Below are 14,822 nucleotides of genomic sequence, written 5' to 3' on the forward strand. Positions count from 1 at the left end.
CCAACACGGCGGGTTTCAACACGCACGGTTTCATTCAGCTCTGGGGTTTTTTGGGGTTGTCGGCATTTCTGCGAGGCCAGCTGCTCTGAAGTACGGAGACCCTGCAGGGGCGCCTCCCAAACTCCCAGGTCTCCCTGGAGAGACGCCCTGGTCACTGTTTATTTGCTTTTCTCTGCCCGGCACTCACAGGCCGGCAGCACCGGGAAGTGAAACAGAGGCTTTCTCAGCACACAAACCACCAGCGCGCCCCCCACGGGGTTAGGTCACCGGGCGCCCCACACAGGCTGGGAGGGACGTGTCCGCGGGTGGAGCGAGCTGCTCCCACCCGGCGGTCCTGACCGCACAGCAGAGCCGCCCCCCGCCCCCCGGTGGGGACGCTGCCGCAGAGAGCGAGCTCATTACGGCCGAGACATCGGGGACAGCCAAGATAATTAAAGAGGTTTTTCTTTTCCTTCCTCTTCTCCTTAATGGTTTGTGAGGCACTTAGTCCAGAAGACACTGCACGGCTGGCCGGGTGCCGAGTGCACCTCCACACAGCGGTGAGAGCAGGGTTTCTCAGGGAGGCGCAGAGCTTCCACCCTGAGGTAGGCCTCCAACTCCCACGCTGCTGCTGGGAAACTTTCTTTTCAATTGTAAAACACCCCTTCCCCAAAAGGGAAGGTGGGAAGGGGAAAGGAAGAAGTGGGAGGGGAGGGGGAGGGCGGGGGAGGACTGCCGAGGGGCGGTCTGCGGCCTCCTCTGCGGCCTCCCCTGCCTGTCCACCAAGGGGATGGCGGGCACCCGAGTGGGCACCCGAGCGGCAGCCAGGGCAGCCCGCAGGGCGAGGAGCGGAACCCTACACTGCATGTCGCTTCTATCACCCAGGTTTAAACGGGGCGGGTGGCCAGGGGCCTGTGTGTGGGGCAGGGCCAGCCTGGCCGGGGGCTCCCGTTCCTGGGACGTGCAGCCGTTCCTGGGACACAGCACCCACCTCTACAAGGGCCGGTTTCCCAGGTTTCAGTAAAGAGAGGAGCCTTTCCGCCGTCTGTACTCGTCACTGCACTTTCTGAGCTCGTGCTCCCCTCCTGGGGGGGTTTCAAGCCCGGATGGTGATGGGCATCGGGCATGTTTTCTGACGTTTCTTTGAAATGCACCACACACCCGTGTCCTCCCACGGCGACTTCCTCCCTGTCCTGGCCTCCCCCTCCCGCCGCAGGTGTGCCGCCCAGCGAGGTGGAGTCAGCGCTTCAGAAGCCCCGAGTCCTGGCCTCTGTCTCAGTAAACCAGACCCACGACAGCGCACGGTGGTGAAGTGTAAGCAAACACGCGTGTGCACACACGTGACGAGTGCAGGTGCAGATGTAGGATGCAGGGAAACACCGTGGAAGCAGTTTTATTTCTTGAAGTCAGAGGCCACCAAGTACAAGATCTGCAGGACACAGAGCACAGCTGTAATGAAAGGAGCTTCCTCTAGTAATCTGGCCTTCCACAGCAGGGTTTTCCTGAACAAAGCTACAAGCTGCGGAGCCTCAGGAGCCTCGTAACCCCGAGGCCCTCCCCGGGCTCAGCTACTCTACAGGGAGCCTGCTCTGGCCAGGCCGCGCCCCAGTCCGTTACCTTCCCCCCGCGTGTTAAAGCTACGTGGAGTCCACAGGACGCGGCAGGTGGCAGCCTCTTCGTCGTCGCCGCGATGCAGCCCGTGGGGGGCGGGGCGGAAGTCCGTCACTTTAGCCAGATCCACTTGTCACCCACGTCCGCGTTGTACCCGGGGCAGTACTTGCGGCCTGGCAGCTGTGGGAGGGAAAGCCATGGTCACAACGGTTGACGAGGCACACGAGCCCCACTCGCCCCGGTGGCCTCTATTGCCCCGAGCGCCCTGCAGGGATGGGGCTCTGCGGGCACCCACACGTGCAGGCGCCTGGGGGGCCTCGGTGTGAAAACGCAGTCATGCTGAAGCACCCACTCACACCCACAGAGGGCACTGCTCTCCAGGGTCCTGGCTGCAACAGCACACTCGGGGGGACTCCGGTGGGTTTACCACAGACCCTCCGCCCTCCGGGTCTACGCAGGCAGGTCACAGAGGCAGACTGGCCCCTGGCGGGCTGTGTGTCGGGGCAGCAGTGGGGCTGGGAGGCCAGAGGTCTCCTGCCGGCCCTCCCACGGCCTGCAGCCAAAGCCCACTCCCACGGGCAGAGGCGTCTGCGGCAACACCAGGCACGGTGGGCTCTGGGTGGCCACGGAAGGCAGCACCGGCCACAGCGCGGGGCAGCCCGCAATGGCGCTGCACACGACTCACCCTGGAGGGAAGGGCTGCGTGGGGCCGGGCAAACACTCGAGCATGTAGGCTTTGCCAAGTTACTAAATGGGAGCAAGACACTGAATTTATGTTTTCATGTTTTCAAATCAATGTGGACAGATCTGTATACACTACGTACAAAAACCTTCCATATTTTGCCCTTAGGTACTAAAGGATTTAAAAATAAATCAGTCCTTCCTTTATCTGTGGCCACAGCAAGGGGAGTCCCGATGGAGGTTGCGAGGGCCGCCGCCAGGCCGCACAGAGCTCTGCCGACTGGCTGGTCCCGAGGCCCCGGACCCGCACTCTCTCCCCACTACCTGCCCGGCAGCCCCGTGCGGGTCACGCAGGTCTGCAGGGGGATTCTGGAGGCTGCGGCGGAGGCCGGGCTGCCGGGGGCTGGCGGCAGGGCTGAGCCTGGGCGTGTCCAAGCAGGGAGCTGGACATGGGCAGAGGAGGCAAGGGCAGGCTGGCTCTGCTACTCAGGCTGGGACACCCGGTGCCAGGGGCGCTCGGAACCCAAAGGGAAAACACGAGACAAGACCCAGCTCCCTAGGAGGTCAGTCTTGGGGGGGAGCTGGGAAGGGAACGGGCCCCACACACACCCACAGCCCAGGGCAGCACCGCACAGAGCGGGGGACACTCTGGGGAGAGGCAGGCACCCCGGCTGCACACGGGCCACAGGCAGTGGCAGGACGAGGCCAGTTCTTCCGCTCTCTGGCTCTGATGAGCACCAGGGCACCAGTGGCTGCTGGGCCAGGCCGGCGGCAGGCAGCGCACCCCGTGGGGGCCACAGGAACTAACAGTCATGTTGGGCTCCCTCACGTGTTAGGAGCTCAGGAAGCCCCGAGTGAAGGAGGGGAGCAGGGAGGGCAGGCGGCGGCCTGGCATGGACACTGCGCGGGGAAGGCGAGGGGCAGCTCCAAAGGTGGTCCGAGGCTCCAGACACGGAGCTGTGCTGGGATCCACAGGTGTGCGCCGCCCCAACCGCTGAGGGTGCCCAGGGAAGAGCAAGGAGATGCCGTGGGGACCCTGACCTGTGGACGCAGACGGCCTGGTGAGTGGGACTGAGGCAGCCTGGGGCAGTCGCCCTGGCTCCAGGCGGGGGCCCAGGGAAGCCAAGGAAAGGAGGGCAGAGGGGGCAGCTCAGGGAAGCTCGTACTACGAGGACGAGCACGGGCGTCCATGGAGTGCCTGCGTCAAGGAGGGGGACCGTGTCCGGTGGAACAACACCCCGAACCCCAGGTCCTGGGCCTGCGCGAGCTCCCACGGCACAAGGGGCTTTGCAGATTGCCCTGGACTGTCCATGCGGGCCCAGGGTCGGCACAAGGGGCCCACGAGGTCGACGAGAGGAGGCGGCCAGACCACGGAGGCAGGCAGGAAACAGGCCCGCCCCTGGAGCGTCCAGGAGGAACACGCCCTGAGCCCATACCCCCGACCTCAGAGCTGAGACAACACAGGCCTGCTGCTTCCACAGCTTGCGTGAGGGCGCTCGTTGCGGCAGCCCCAGGGGACACACCCGAATGCTCTGCCTGCAGGACACGCGGGGCACGTCTGAACAGTGAGGCAGGGCACCCGGATGGAGGCCCCAGCTGCAGAGACACCAGGCGACCCGCCGACAGCAAGGATGAGGAGGGAGCGCAGGCCGGGGCGCCCTAGGCTCGCCCCCCCGCCCCCAACTGCCGTGTAGGCACGGTAGGCACAGCAGCGTCGGCAGCAGAGGCTCCACAGGGTCCAAGAGCGGGCCCACCCGAGAGGGACCCCTGTTCAGCTCTAGGAGCACCCGCAGCACTGGGTCCAGGCGCCAGAGCGTGCACCTGTTGGGGGAAGAGCTCCGGAAGGCTCTCCAACGTCACCCGTGTCCCCAGCAAGGAGCATGTGCTCCCCGCCACCGTTCGCCGGAGTCCGTCGCTGAGGAAGGGCTGGTGTGTGGCCGTGTGGGCCCGCCTGCATCCTTGCACAGCGAATTTGAAGCCACAGAGCAAAGCAAAGCTCGCACGCCATGAGAGGCGCTGAGCCCAGCCGGAAGCTATGCGCGGCCTCACCAGCAGGCTCCCTGGGCCTCTCGGGGCGGCGTCCCTGGACTTCGATTCCGGATTCCCAGGTCCCTGCCCAGCATGTGTCGGCCAACAGAGGCCCCAGGGAGGGTTTCTGCTCAGAACACTTCACGCTGAGGGAACAAAATTAGCTGCTTCTTCCATGTTACTTCCTATGTGCATCTGCTCGTTGAAACAAAGCTGCGAAGGACCAAACTACCCCTGGAAGGGTGCGCGCAGGAGAAACTTCCCGCAGGGCTGCCTCTCCGGGGCCCAGGAGCCAAGGAAGGGCGGTTCGTGCTGAGTGCACTCCCTTCCTACTACTTTCTACCACACGCACTTCTTTTTCCTTCCCCCTAAAAGAAAGGCTACATAGCTTGTCCGGGTCAACGGCCAGAATGTCCACGGAACTAGAATCCGAACCCGCGTCCTCTGGCTGAGTCCACTCCCGCCCGCTGGGCCTCCAGCTCCTCTGGCCCCGGCACCTCCTGAGCGGCCAGGCCCTACTCTGTCGAGCTTTCCTGATGAGAAATAACCCTCCGGTGCGCCCCTCCAGATTTATGTGCTTCAGACGAACTTCTAGAAGTGGAACTGCTTACTCAAGGAAAAAGTAAACAATGAGCAGATGCTGACACAGCAATCAGGATGGCTTTCATTTCCCATGCAGAAGACTCTGGTCCAGATTATCACGCTGCTGCTCACACTGTGGGAGTCAGGGCTTCCAGCTCCCCTGGGAATTTACACCAGGCTGTTGGCCTTTTACTGCCGGGTCGGCAAAGCCCCGCCTGCAGACCAAATCCGGCCTGACGACCATTTTCCGTAAAAACAAGGTTCGCTGGAGCTTGGTCATGTGGCGTGCATGCTCTCCGCCCAGCAGGGGAACCAACTGAGCAGTTGTGGCAGAGGGGGCATAAACCTTCAATTATTTATTCTCTGACTCTTCCTAAAAGCAACAACGACATCAAAAAAACCCCCACAAAACCATGCTGCCCACTGCCCTAAGGGGAAGGACAGGACACTGAACCTGATTTTACTACTTGGTGAAAAGTTCACCTATTCAACCAATGCGCTAAGAGCCACACATGCCAGGTCCCATGTTCGGCAACGGGGCCACGGAGCTCCAGGTGAGGCTTCAGAGGCGGCTAAACGGGCACCTTTTGAATGCAAAGTGATGCCACGGAGTTTGACTGTGAGACTCTATTTTAAACTCCAGGATTGTAGAAAAAGGTCCCTGCCACTCAATGCTCCGAGCCAGGTCAGTATTTGTGCCATGAGGTGGCCAATGAGGTCGGGGGTCACACACGGAGGCTTCTCCCAGCCGCTTCCCTCAAGCACACAGCGGGGACGCTCTCCACACAGCTTTGGATGCCAGCAGCTTGGACACAGCCCAGCTGAGAAGAAGTCACATATATTCACTGAATCTCCTGGGAAAAAACTCCGAACTCCATCTACATGTGAAGCACACTATGCCCCGGCAGTGTTTGAGGCGTGAATCAATCCCACTTTTTCTGACCTCATGAAATACTTTCCTCAGAAAGTGGAGGTGCCTGAGGCTGGAGAAACCCGGTCTGACCTACAGGAACAGAGGCTTCAGGTACAGACAGGACCTGCGGGTCAGCAGAGAGGAGGAACGGCTTAGGTGGCAGGACGGGGAGCGAGGGCGACAAGACTATGCAGAGCACGCCCTGTAGGAGCAGCTGCAGTGACCGCAGCCCACCTGGACCCCCATACCCTGGCCAGCGCTGCAGCTCAGGACGGGCCACATGAGGGCCACCAGACCAATCCACCACGGACTCGCCCCTCAGCCGTCCGCATCTGGACACTGGACGAACAGGTCAGGGTGGCTAGCACCCGTGGGCAGAGCTGGGGGTGGGGTGGGGGGTGGGGTGGGCAGAAAAGGAGCCCTGATTGGGGTGTGTGTGTGTCCCTGCACGTGTGGGGTGACACTCCCGGAGACGGGCAGCGTGACCGAGGTCCCAGCAGCCGGGCTCACCGCACACCGGGGTACCGGGTTAGCCCTTCCCTCCAAGTCCAGCTACGTAAGACTCACCAAAAAGCTAAGACATCAAACTCAAACCTGCAGAGCGGAAGCTGATCTACGCCAGGCAGAGTAAGCATCCTACCGCTCTTCCAAGGGAGGGAACACGATCCAGTACTCAACACCAAAGAACTCACCATGGACAGCAGTCACTGGAAGGCCTCTAGCCGTGTGAGGGGGAAAAGGTGACCCATGTCCAGGGAAGAACACATCAAGCTGACTCAGAGGTAATGAAGAGGACGGATTAGGAAACAGGACCGTTAGAAACCTATTATAAAAATATTCCATATGCTCAGGGAATTAAGTGAAAAATGAAAGTCAATGAGAAAACTGGAAACATAAAAAGAAACAAACTCCTAGGATTGAAAAAGCAGATTTCTGAAATAAAAATCCACTGGATGGGTGTGGCTGCCACAAGAATGTGCCGCTCCGAGGTGCTCACAGTGCTAGCAGCTGCCCCTGCGATCCACCACCCTGGTCCTGCTGTGCCACGACCCCCCCGGAGGCGGTCACTCAGCCAGGCTGGGAGCAGCAGAGCATCTCAGCCCGCCTGCTCCAGTGCTCCGGGGGGCTGTGGGGCTCCACCGACAGGTCCCACTGGCCCTGGGCCACCCTGCGCCGCTGCTACGCCACACTGCGCTCCTCCTCTCCTGTCGCAGACGGCACAGGGCACCAAGAACTAAAGACCCCTCTGCCCCCTGCACCACATGTCTTTCCCCTTTCCCCTTCCCAGGTGTTTCCCCAAGTCTCAACATCTGATCCTATCTTGACTTCTGTTTCTTGGAAGACCCAAACTAACCCAATGGAATTAAAGCATATCACATAAACACAAGGACACAGCTGTGAACCTGGAGACAGGACAAGAGAAACTATCCACGGTGAGGCATCGGAGAAAAAGGACAACAACAAACGGACAGAGTCTCGGTGACCTGTGGGTCACTGTCGAGAGTCCTCAGAAGGGGTTAAGAAAGATGTCTCGGGGGGATCCTGACTGAACGTGTTACAAATGATAGGGAAACGATGGACGGCTCACATCCGAGGCGCTCCGTGAGCCCCAAGCAGGATAAACCCAAAGAAAGCCACCCAGAAGCACAAGGTCGCCAGGTGGCTGGGACGCAGTGATAAAGACACGGAGAGTCTCAGAAGCAGCCAGAGAACATGTCCCTCGGGCCCAAGGACGGCACACGGTGGGACCTCAGACTTGTCCACGAAGCCGAGCGGCCAGGGGTGTGGGGGGGACCTCAGGGTGTCGGAGGAAACGAGCGGCCAACACAGGAATCTAGGCTGGGTGACGTTATATATGAAAATGAAACGGAAGCGCGAGTATCTTTCTTGAGCAAGAGCTAGCGGTTCATGGCTGGCAGACCCGTGCGGTGGGAACGGCTACTGCAGGAGGCGACTCTGGCCGCCCGAGCCGCCACACGGAGGCCGGGGCCTGCACAGACAGCGCGCAGACAGGACAGCTACGCGCCAGGGTCAAGGGCCATGGAAACATCTTTGCTCCTTATAGAGGTAACTGACCGCCTAAAGCTACGTGAGCTTTATTACACGTGTGAAGTACGCTGCACGAGGACAGCCTTGCCGAGGCCAGGGGCCTGGACGGAAGCCACCCGTCGTCGCGGGCTGGCCGGATGTGGCTGGCCCTGTGAGAGCAGCCGCTGGCGAGGGGCAGACGCGCACCCTATCAGCCCAGGGCAGCCGTGAACGGTGCAACAAGAGGTGCAGCAGCGGAAATGAAACGGAAGAGGACGATAATCAACTAAGCCAAAAGAAGCCAGGAAAAGAGCAAAGTAACTCTGAACCTCACTTGCTACAGGGCTGAAGTGTGAGAGCGGGTCCCTGCTGGAGGAGACCTCGCCTCTACCTGGGAAGGGCCCTCCCAGGGCCGGAGGGTGGTGGCAGGGGCACCGCGTCACCCGCTCACACCCGGCCCCCTCGTTCTTACCCCGACGGCCGTGGCTCTTGCAGCCCTGCACACCGGCCAGCGCCGGCCTCCCCCAACGTGCGGCCAAAACCGCTGCTTTGTGAGCAACCTCCCTCGGGGAAGAGCAGGCGGGGAGCCCCGGGACACGGCCTCCAGGTTCCCGAGAGGGCCGGTGACTGGTCTTGGCCCCCTGCTCTTGTGGGGAGGTTCCTGTGGCCGGCCACCCCACACAGCCCTGGCGCTGACGGGGCGACCGCGTCCCTCGTCTCTCCTCCTGGTGCTCGTCTCTGAGTGACGCCCAGTGCAGTCACCTGCCTAGTTGTCGATGCGAGTCCTGCTGCCGGCACCGCCTCATGCGCTCTGACGCCACGAGGGGCAGGCGGGCACCGTCTCTCCTTGGAGAGACGTCAAGTGACCTGCTGAGCCACCTGGCTGCTGGCGGCAGGCTGGACCCTCACGTCTCAAGTCCAGGAATATCTTCTGTGACACCGCGTACGTGTTAGTTGAATTAAACAGCAACTCCTCGTGTGCGCGGTTGAAGAAGATGTCGTAGCTTGTCTCTCTCACCCACACGCTGCCTTCATTGAGTTTTACCGAATTCCGTTCATTCCCCTCATGTTCCCGTCACCCGCCAGTCCGTATGCATAGAGCTCTGCTGCTCCAGTTTCTGCCCGAGAGGGACCTGGGCATGTGCCGGGGCCCGGCCCTTCCTGCCCACTGGCCTGGGGATGGACTCTCATGGTCTCCCACCCCTCAGGTTCACTGCAAAGTCCCGCCGGGGAATTTCTGGCTCCTGGCAGTCGTGTCGGGGGCGCTCAGGGACGCTCACAGTTCCTTAGCTGAGTTCTCCTGGAGAACTGTATACATGTATCAAGTCCTTTGTTGTGTGACTGTCAAAAAGTGAATTTTTAAAGAAAGATTAAATGAATCTGTCTTGGATCCGCTTCACCCCACTGGGGGCAGGATGTGGGTTCTAACAGGTATGACGGATTCTGTTCTTTCCAGATGCTCTGAGGAGCTCAAATGGCTAAGTAAGTCTGGAGTGATGAGGATTCCAATTTTCACTCTGTTATCCATTATTACACATAGAGGCTAATGAGCTCTAAGGACATTTCTTTGATTTTAAAGAGCACTGAAGAAATTTAGTGAAGTCACTTCTTTGATATACAATTTCCCCGATTTTCCATTACTGCTAAGCATAAATCAAATCGAAAAACTAAAATCAACTCCCCCTCCAAAATCTTATTTTATCAAAGACAATTTCCAAAAGCCATCTTTTTAAGAGTGTCTTCTATTTTTAGCACAAACACCACAACCTGCTACAAATACATCCCTACTTAGCTGCCAAACCCACTGCCATAAGCATCACAGGATCATACACTTTAAATGACTCGCATCAGCTGTGAGTGGAAAAGCTCCTAACTCAAACCCTTGTTTGAATACCTGAAAATAGTATTCTTTGCAGAAATTCTGAAACAGAAGTACTGGCCGAATACACTGCAAAGTCCGGGCACCTGGGGTTTGTCAGGTTGAGTGCAAGGATGTTACACGTGACTGGACCTCAGCAGAGGCACAGACACTATGGGATACCCTGCAAGGACACTCAACCCAGAGGACCTGGTGCAAAGTCTCCCCAGGGAACACGTTATCTTCCACACGTAGAAATCTAAACAACGGGGCACACGGACCGGTGATGAGCGTGAGCCTCAGCCACGCGCCCTGCATGGAGCTCGGAGGTGCAGCAGCAGCGCAGCACATCTTAGCGCGTCTTCCAGCCCTGTGAGCAAAGGACAACTGAAGACTCCACGCGCTCTTGCTCTTAAATGAACTTCTAAATGGAAAATCTATAATTTAACACAAACAACCGGGTACCAGATTAAGTTCTAACTAAGGTCTGAACGTCGAGAGGACTCCAGGAAGCTAAACGTCAGCATGTTGAGGTCAACTGACCCTGAGGCTCCCCATGTACCGAGAGTCTGTCCTTATCCAAGTGAACACAGAGGCAAGAGCACACGGTGTCAACACACTCCAGCTATGAAGCGTCGCTATTCTAGACAATGCTAACTTGGGGCTGAGACAAAAACAACTTGAGATAGTAAAGAAATAAAAATAGCAGGAGAGAAAGCAGAAGACTCTGTCGTCCTGGCAACTGTCTCGGACACAATCAGATTCGTGGAGGGAGCACCGTATCTTAATAGCATCTGGCCTCCCTAAATTGAAAAGACACTGAATCGGTAAAGCGGAAACCAATTCACAGCTTGTCTGCCCCAAGGAAGGACTGCACAGAAATAAAAAGTGACCCAATACAGTATTTGAAAAATGACTTTAAAACATGAGCAAGCTGCTATGCACACATCAGCACTCACGTGTGCGTGCACGGGTCTGTTCCAACAGCAGAATGGGGGCCGAGTGAATGGGAAACGTATGGATATGTATTCCCAGACTCCAGATGCCGTGTCCCTCTGCAGATGACACTTCAGAAGAACCCAAAGATTGCTCAGGCAGTCCCCTGGAGTACCACGGGCGCCTGGGAGCCCCCCGGACTCCAGCCAGACCAGCAGCAGAGCTGAACAAACAGCCAGGTCACAGGATCAAGAAAACAAAACTAGAATTTAAAATCCTATTCAGGGCAGCCCGGGTGGCTCAGTGGTTTAGCCCCACCTTTGGCCCAGGGCATGATCCCGGAGACCCAGGATCAAGCCCCACATCGGGTTCCTGCATGGAGCCTGCTTCTCTCTCTGCCTCTCTCTCCTCTCTCTATATTCTCATGAATAAATAAAATCTTTAAAAAAACAAAATCCTATTCATACAGACTCTTAGATCCTCTCTGTCCTGAGGTCACCAACACAGCTAACCAGGAAACGCTCACCCCCATGTGTCACGCAGGGACCCCAGGCCCAGCTGTGCACGGGGTCACCCCAGCAGCCCCTGGCTGGCTGCTGTGCAGAAGGGGCTGCAACGGGGTGGAGCCCCCATATCCTCCACCTCAGCCAGCCTTTTAGCGCCTGCAGGCTCATTCACCCTTGGGAAGAGTAACAGCCCGGACGCCCTGTGGCAGCAGCATGGGGCCCTGGGCCCAGACCCTGGGAATTAGCCATCCTGGGGCCCTGCTTCCCCATCAGCCCTGCCTCTCTACTCTCGCCCCTGCCCCAGGTGCCCTTGTCCCATGCACCCCACTTCCATCCTAGCCATTCCTCCAGAGACCCTCTCCTTCTTACTGCCAACCAGCACGAGGGCTGCAAGGCCCTTCAGGAACCTAGCCCGGGCTGTGTACCTGCCACTAGCCAACAGGAACCACTCACTGGCCATGACAGTGTCTTCCAAACCATCGCCCCAACTTCAGTTCTCCACATCTTCCCTTGGTAGGGTGCTACCCTGAGCTGCCCCCAAGCCTCACGGTCTCCCTATCTCTAAAATTCACCCCAGAGGGTTTCTGGCAGTAAATGAGCAATCCCGAATAAAGCACACAGATCATCATACAGGACTGATGAACGTCCTTTCTACGTCTTCTCCTCTTCCTTCCTTCCCCATTACCTGAGCTGGTACCCCCAACCCTGCCGCTCTGCCTCTAGCCTTCACTAACACCCAAGACCCCCGGCCCCTCTTGCACCTGGCAAACCTTCATCCCGCAAACCTCTTGAGATTCTTGAAATCTGACACCGATGAGCCTGGGAACTACGTCATGTCCTCTGCCCACGTGTGTGTGGTTCCCAGCGGCCGGCAGGTCTCCAGGGCACGGCACCGGGTCTGTCCCTGCGTCCTTGGCACAGGACATGGAGCGTGCAGGGAACGGGCACCAGAGGAACACTGGCACCGGAGAGCTCCCAGCGACCGGCGGCAAGGCCTCTTCGTTGCTCTGCGGGGCGGGAAGCGGCGCCACCACACCAACTCCATCCTCGGTGCAGAGCCCCAACGGGGCGTCGCCTGCAGGCTGGCAGAGCAGCCGGGAGAAACAGAGTCGAACCCTGCGGCCCTGGGCCACTTCACGGCCTCAGACTGCTGTGCCCAAGTACAAACGCTGTACCTCAGACTACGAGCACGAGCAAAAGTAAAAATCAGAAAACCCCAAGAGCCAAAATGAGCCGGCCGGACCCTGTGACTCGGACGCTGCGCAGACTCGGGCCCGCGTCACAGAGTCTGTCCAGCCACGGGAGGAAGCGGGACTCTTCAGCCCAAGGGATGCCTCAGCTCAGGGGGGCATCAAGGCCCAGGCTTGGGGACACAGGACAGGCAGCCGGACAATGCTGTGGGGGCCCTGGCTGCAGGCCGCCACACACCCGCTCTCCTTAAAGTGACCCTGTGAACACATTCTGGCAGGCCAGCTAAGGGGCAGGGGTCCGGAGTCCACCGGGGGTCACCTCCACGGCCTGCACTGCCACAGTCTGGGTGGGCCAGCACTGCCCTGGGGCTCAGGGTGGCAATCTTCCCATCGTCCCCACCGGCGGGCTTGAGAGAAAGCCACACAGGTGACAGGACCCACAGGGACCACTGTGCAAAGGTGACACATGAACATTCAGTAGCTGGAGAACGTCACCTTTGACAGGTGGTCAAGACGTCTTCCGGGGGAACTCTATCCCCAGACACTCACGTGGGACACGACACTAAACACTAAAGTGCTGGTCTTATGCAGATGTAAACGCAGGAAGTCAAACAGCTATCATCTACCCCCAAACCCGGCCCTGGAAGGAGCACCAGTGATGTCAACTAGGGAACAAGAGGCTTTGGTGCCCGCAGCCCCGTGCTGGGTGGCGTGCGTGCCCGGCACCGAGCTGAGCTTGCTGCCCCCCCGTGCCACCGCCTCCCTCCAGGCAGGTTCTCCACGCGCCGGGCCAGCGGCCGACCAGTGGGAAGGGTCTCTGGCACCACAGGGGCCTGATCCACCCTGGTCTTACTGGGCAGGGCTCCTCTTTCCCTCCAGGGGGCTCCTCCCACAGGAGCCCCGGCCTGCCCTGTGGGAACGCTGTGGACCCCTCTGGGGTGGCCACACCCGCCCAGTGTGCTGGGGACCCCTTCTGTGCCTCCACAATCTCTGGCCCTCCTGCACCTTCTCCCTCACCTCACACGGGCTCTTGCCCCTTTGCCCATAAACAGACTGAGAACGTCTCAGCCTTTTGAAATAAAACAATAGGCCGATGAAATAGGGAAAGCCTACTTCTACCATTCCACCCAGATCTCTCCAGGCCCGGCAGCCTGCACCACCCTCGACCTTCCCCAGCAGGTAAACAAGCACCGTGCGGGTGCAGCAGGGCCTGTTGGCCCTGGGAGCGGCTCTACTCCAGCTGCCCCGCCCTCCCCTGCTGCCCACGCACCGGCTAACGGGCCCACCCGCCCGGCCCCAGGCCCCAGGCCCCAGGCCAGCACACTGCAGGGGAACAGGAAGCTCCTCTGGTGGCCAGGGCACTTCTGCTCCCCACCAACCACCCCCACCCTGCTGCAATGGGTCAGTGGTCACTTCAACAGCTATGCCAATGGCACCTGTCACCGTAACTGCAGAATCTACTTAAGTCCTGAAAACAGAGGAGTCTGAGCCTGACAAGGAGGTGGCAGGTGCAGTAGCCCAGGGTCAAGGAAAGGGGACACGCCCCATGTTCCCAGAGGTCACCATGCTCTACAAGCCTGGGACAGGCGCTGCCGTGAGTACCACTGACAAGGAGGACGTGGTCTGCACGCAGGTTAGACCACAGCACCAGTCCAGCATGCAGACAGAGGGGACAGGGTGTCCCCTGGAAAGTTCTCTAGTGAGTCAGGCCTTCTGGGTTCATCCAAGTTCATCGGGGAATTCAGTGAACATAAAGGTAACAGGTATCCGTGATGATGTTGCCTGAGGCCCAACGAAACCCAATGTCCAAGTAAGCAGCTTCCCTCTTACAACTCCCCCCCACCCCGCCCCCGCCGACCCAACAGGCCAGCTAGCACCCTACGACCCCTCCACTTCAGAGGACAGCTCCCAGTGTGGTCTACACTCACTCCGGGGACCATGCCCCCCGCAGGTCTAGAAGGAAAGCAGTGAGACAAACACCATGCCCAGTGCCAGCCAAGGCGCCCACCCCTACCCCGAGGCCACGTCCCTCCCTTGAGCACCCTCCTGCGCTGGAACCCTTGGACAATAGCTTACTCAGCTGCAAACCTGACACAGAAGAACAAATTCCACTAACGGGAAAGAGCAACACTGCCACTGTAGACAGGGGCTCTTGGGTAAGGGAATGCAGCTTGCCCGGAGGTCAGAGCCATGTCCCCACCATCTCTCACCCCCGTTTCTCTGCTCCCTTCCAGCAAACCCAAATCCAACATGGCAAGCAGAGCGATTGTTCCTACACATAATTCAGATGCTGTCACTCTCAAAACACAGCACTGGCTTAGTCTCATGAAAACGACAACCCAGTCCTCACGGCACTGCCTACGGCCCCTCTGGTCATGCCCTGCTACCTTCCAACCTCACCTCCAGCTCTGCCTGCCACCCCCAGCCCCTTCCTTTCACCATGGTGGGCTCTTCTCTCCCCAGACTGTGTCCAGCCTGCCTCCACCTCCCAACCCCTGCCTGTGGGTGAG

General features: G+C 59.2%; 1 protein-coding gene across 2 annotated transcripts in view; it reads right to left on the reverse strand.

The window, feature by feature from the left end:
- Positions 1-1,354: 1,354 nt before the first annotated feature.
- The window catches only part of NDUFA10 (NADH:ubiquinone oxidoreductase subunit A10), a 48,204-nt gene continuing 34,736 nt past the window's right edge, over positions 1,355-14,822 (reverse strand). Inside the window, exons 10-11 of one of the 2 annotated variants that reach the window (XM_038574385.1) lie at positions 5,841-5,918; positions 1,355-1,770 (exon numbers count right to left, since the gene is read on the reverse strand). In XM_038574385.1, the coding sequence (XP_038430313.1) occupies positions 1,702-1,770; positions 5,841-5,918 (147 nt within the window). In that variant the 3' untranslated portion in view covers positions 1,355-1,701. The remainder of the gene's footprint in view (positions 1,771-5,840; positions 5,919-14,822) is intronic. The other variant, XM_038574386.1, reaches the window with a different exon arrangement.

This window comes from Canis lupus, chromosome 25 (genome assembly GCF_011100685.1).
Source record: "Canis lupus familiaris isolate Mischka breed German Shepherd chromosome 25, alternate assembly UU_Cfam_GSD_1.0, whole genome shotgun sequence".
NCBI lineage: Eukaryota > Metazoa > Chordata > Mammalia > Carnivora > Canidae > Canis > Canis lupus.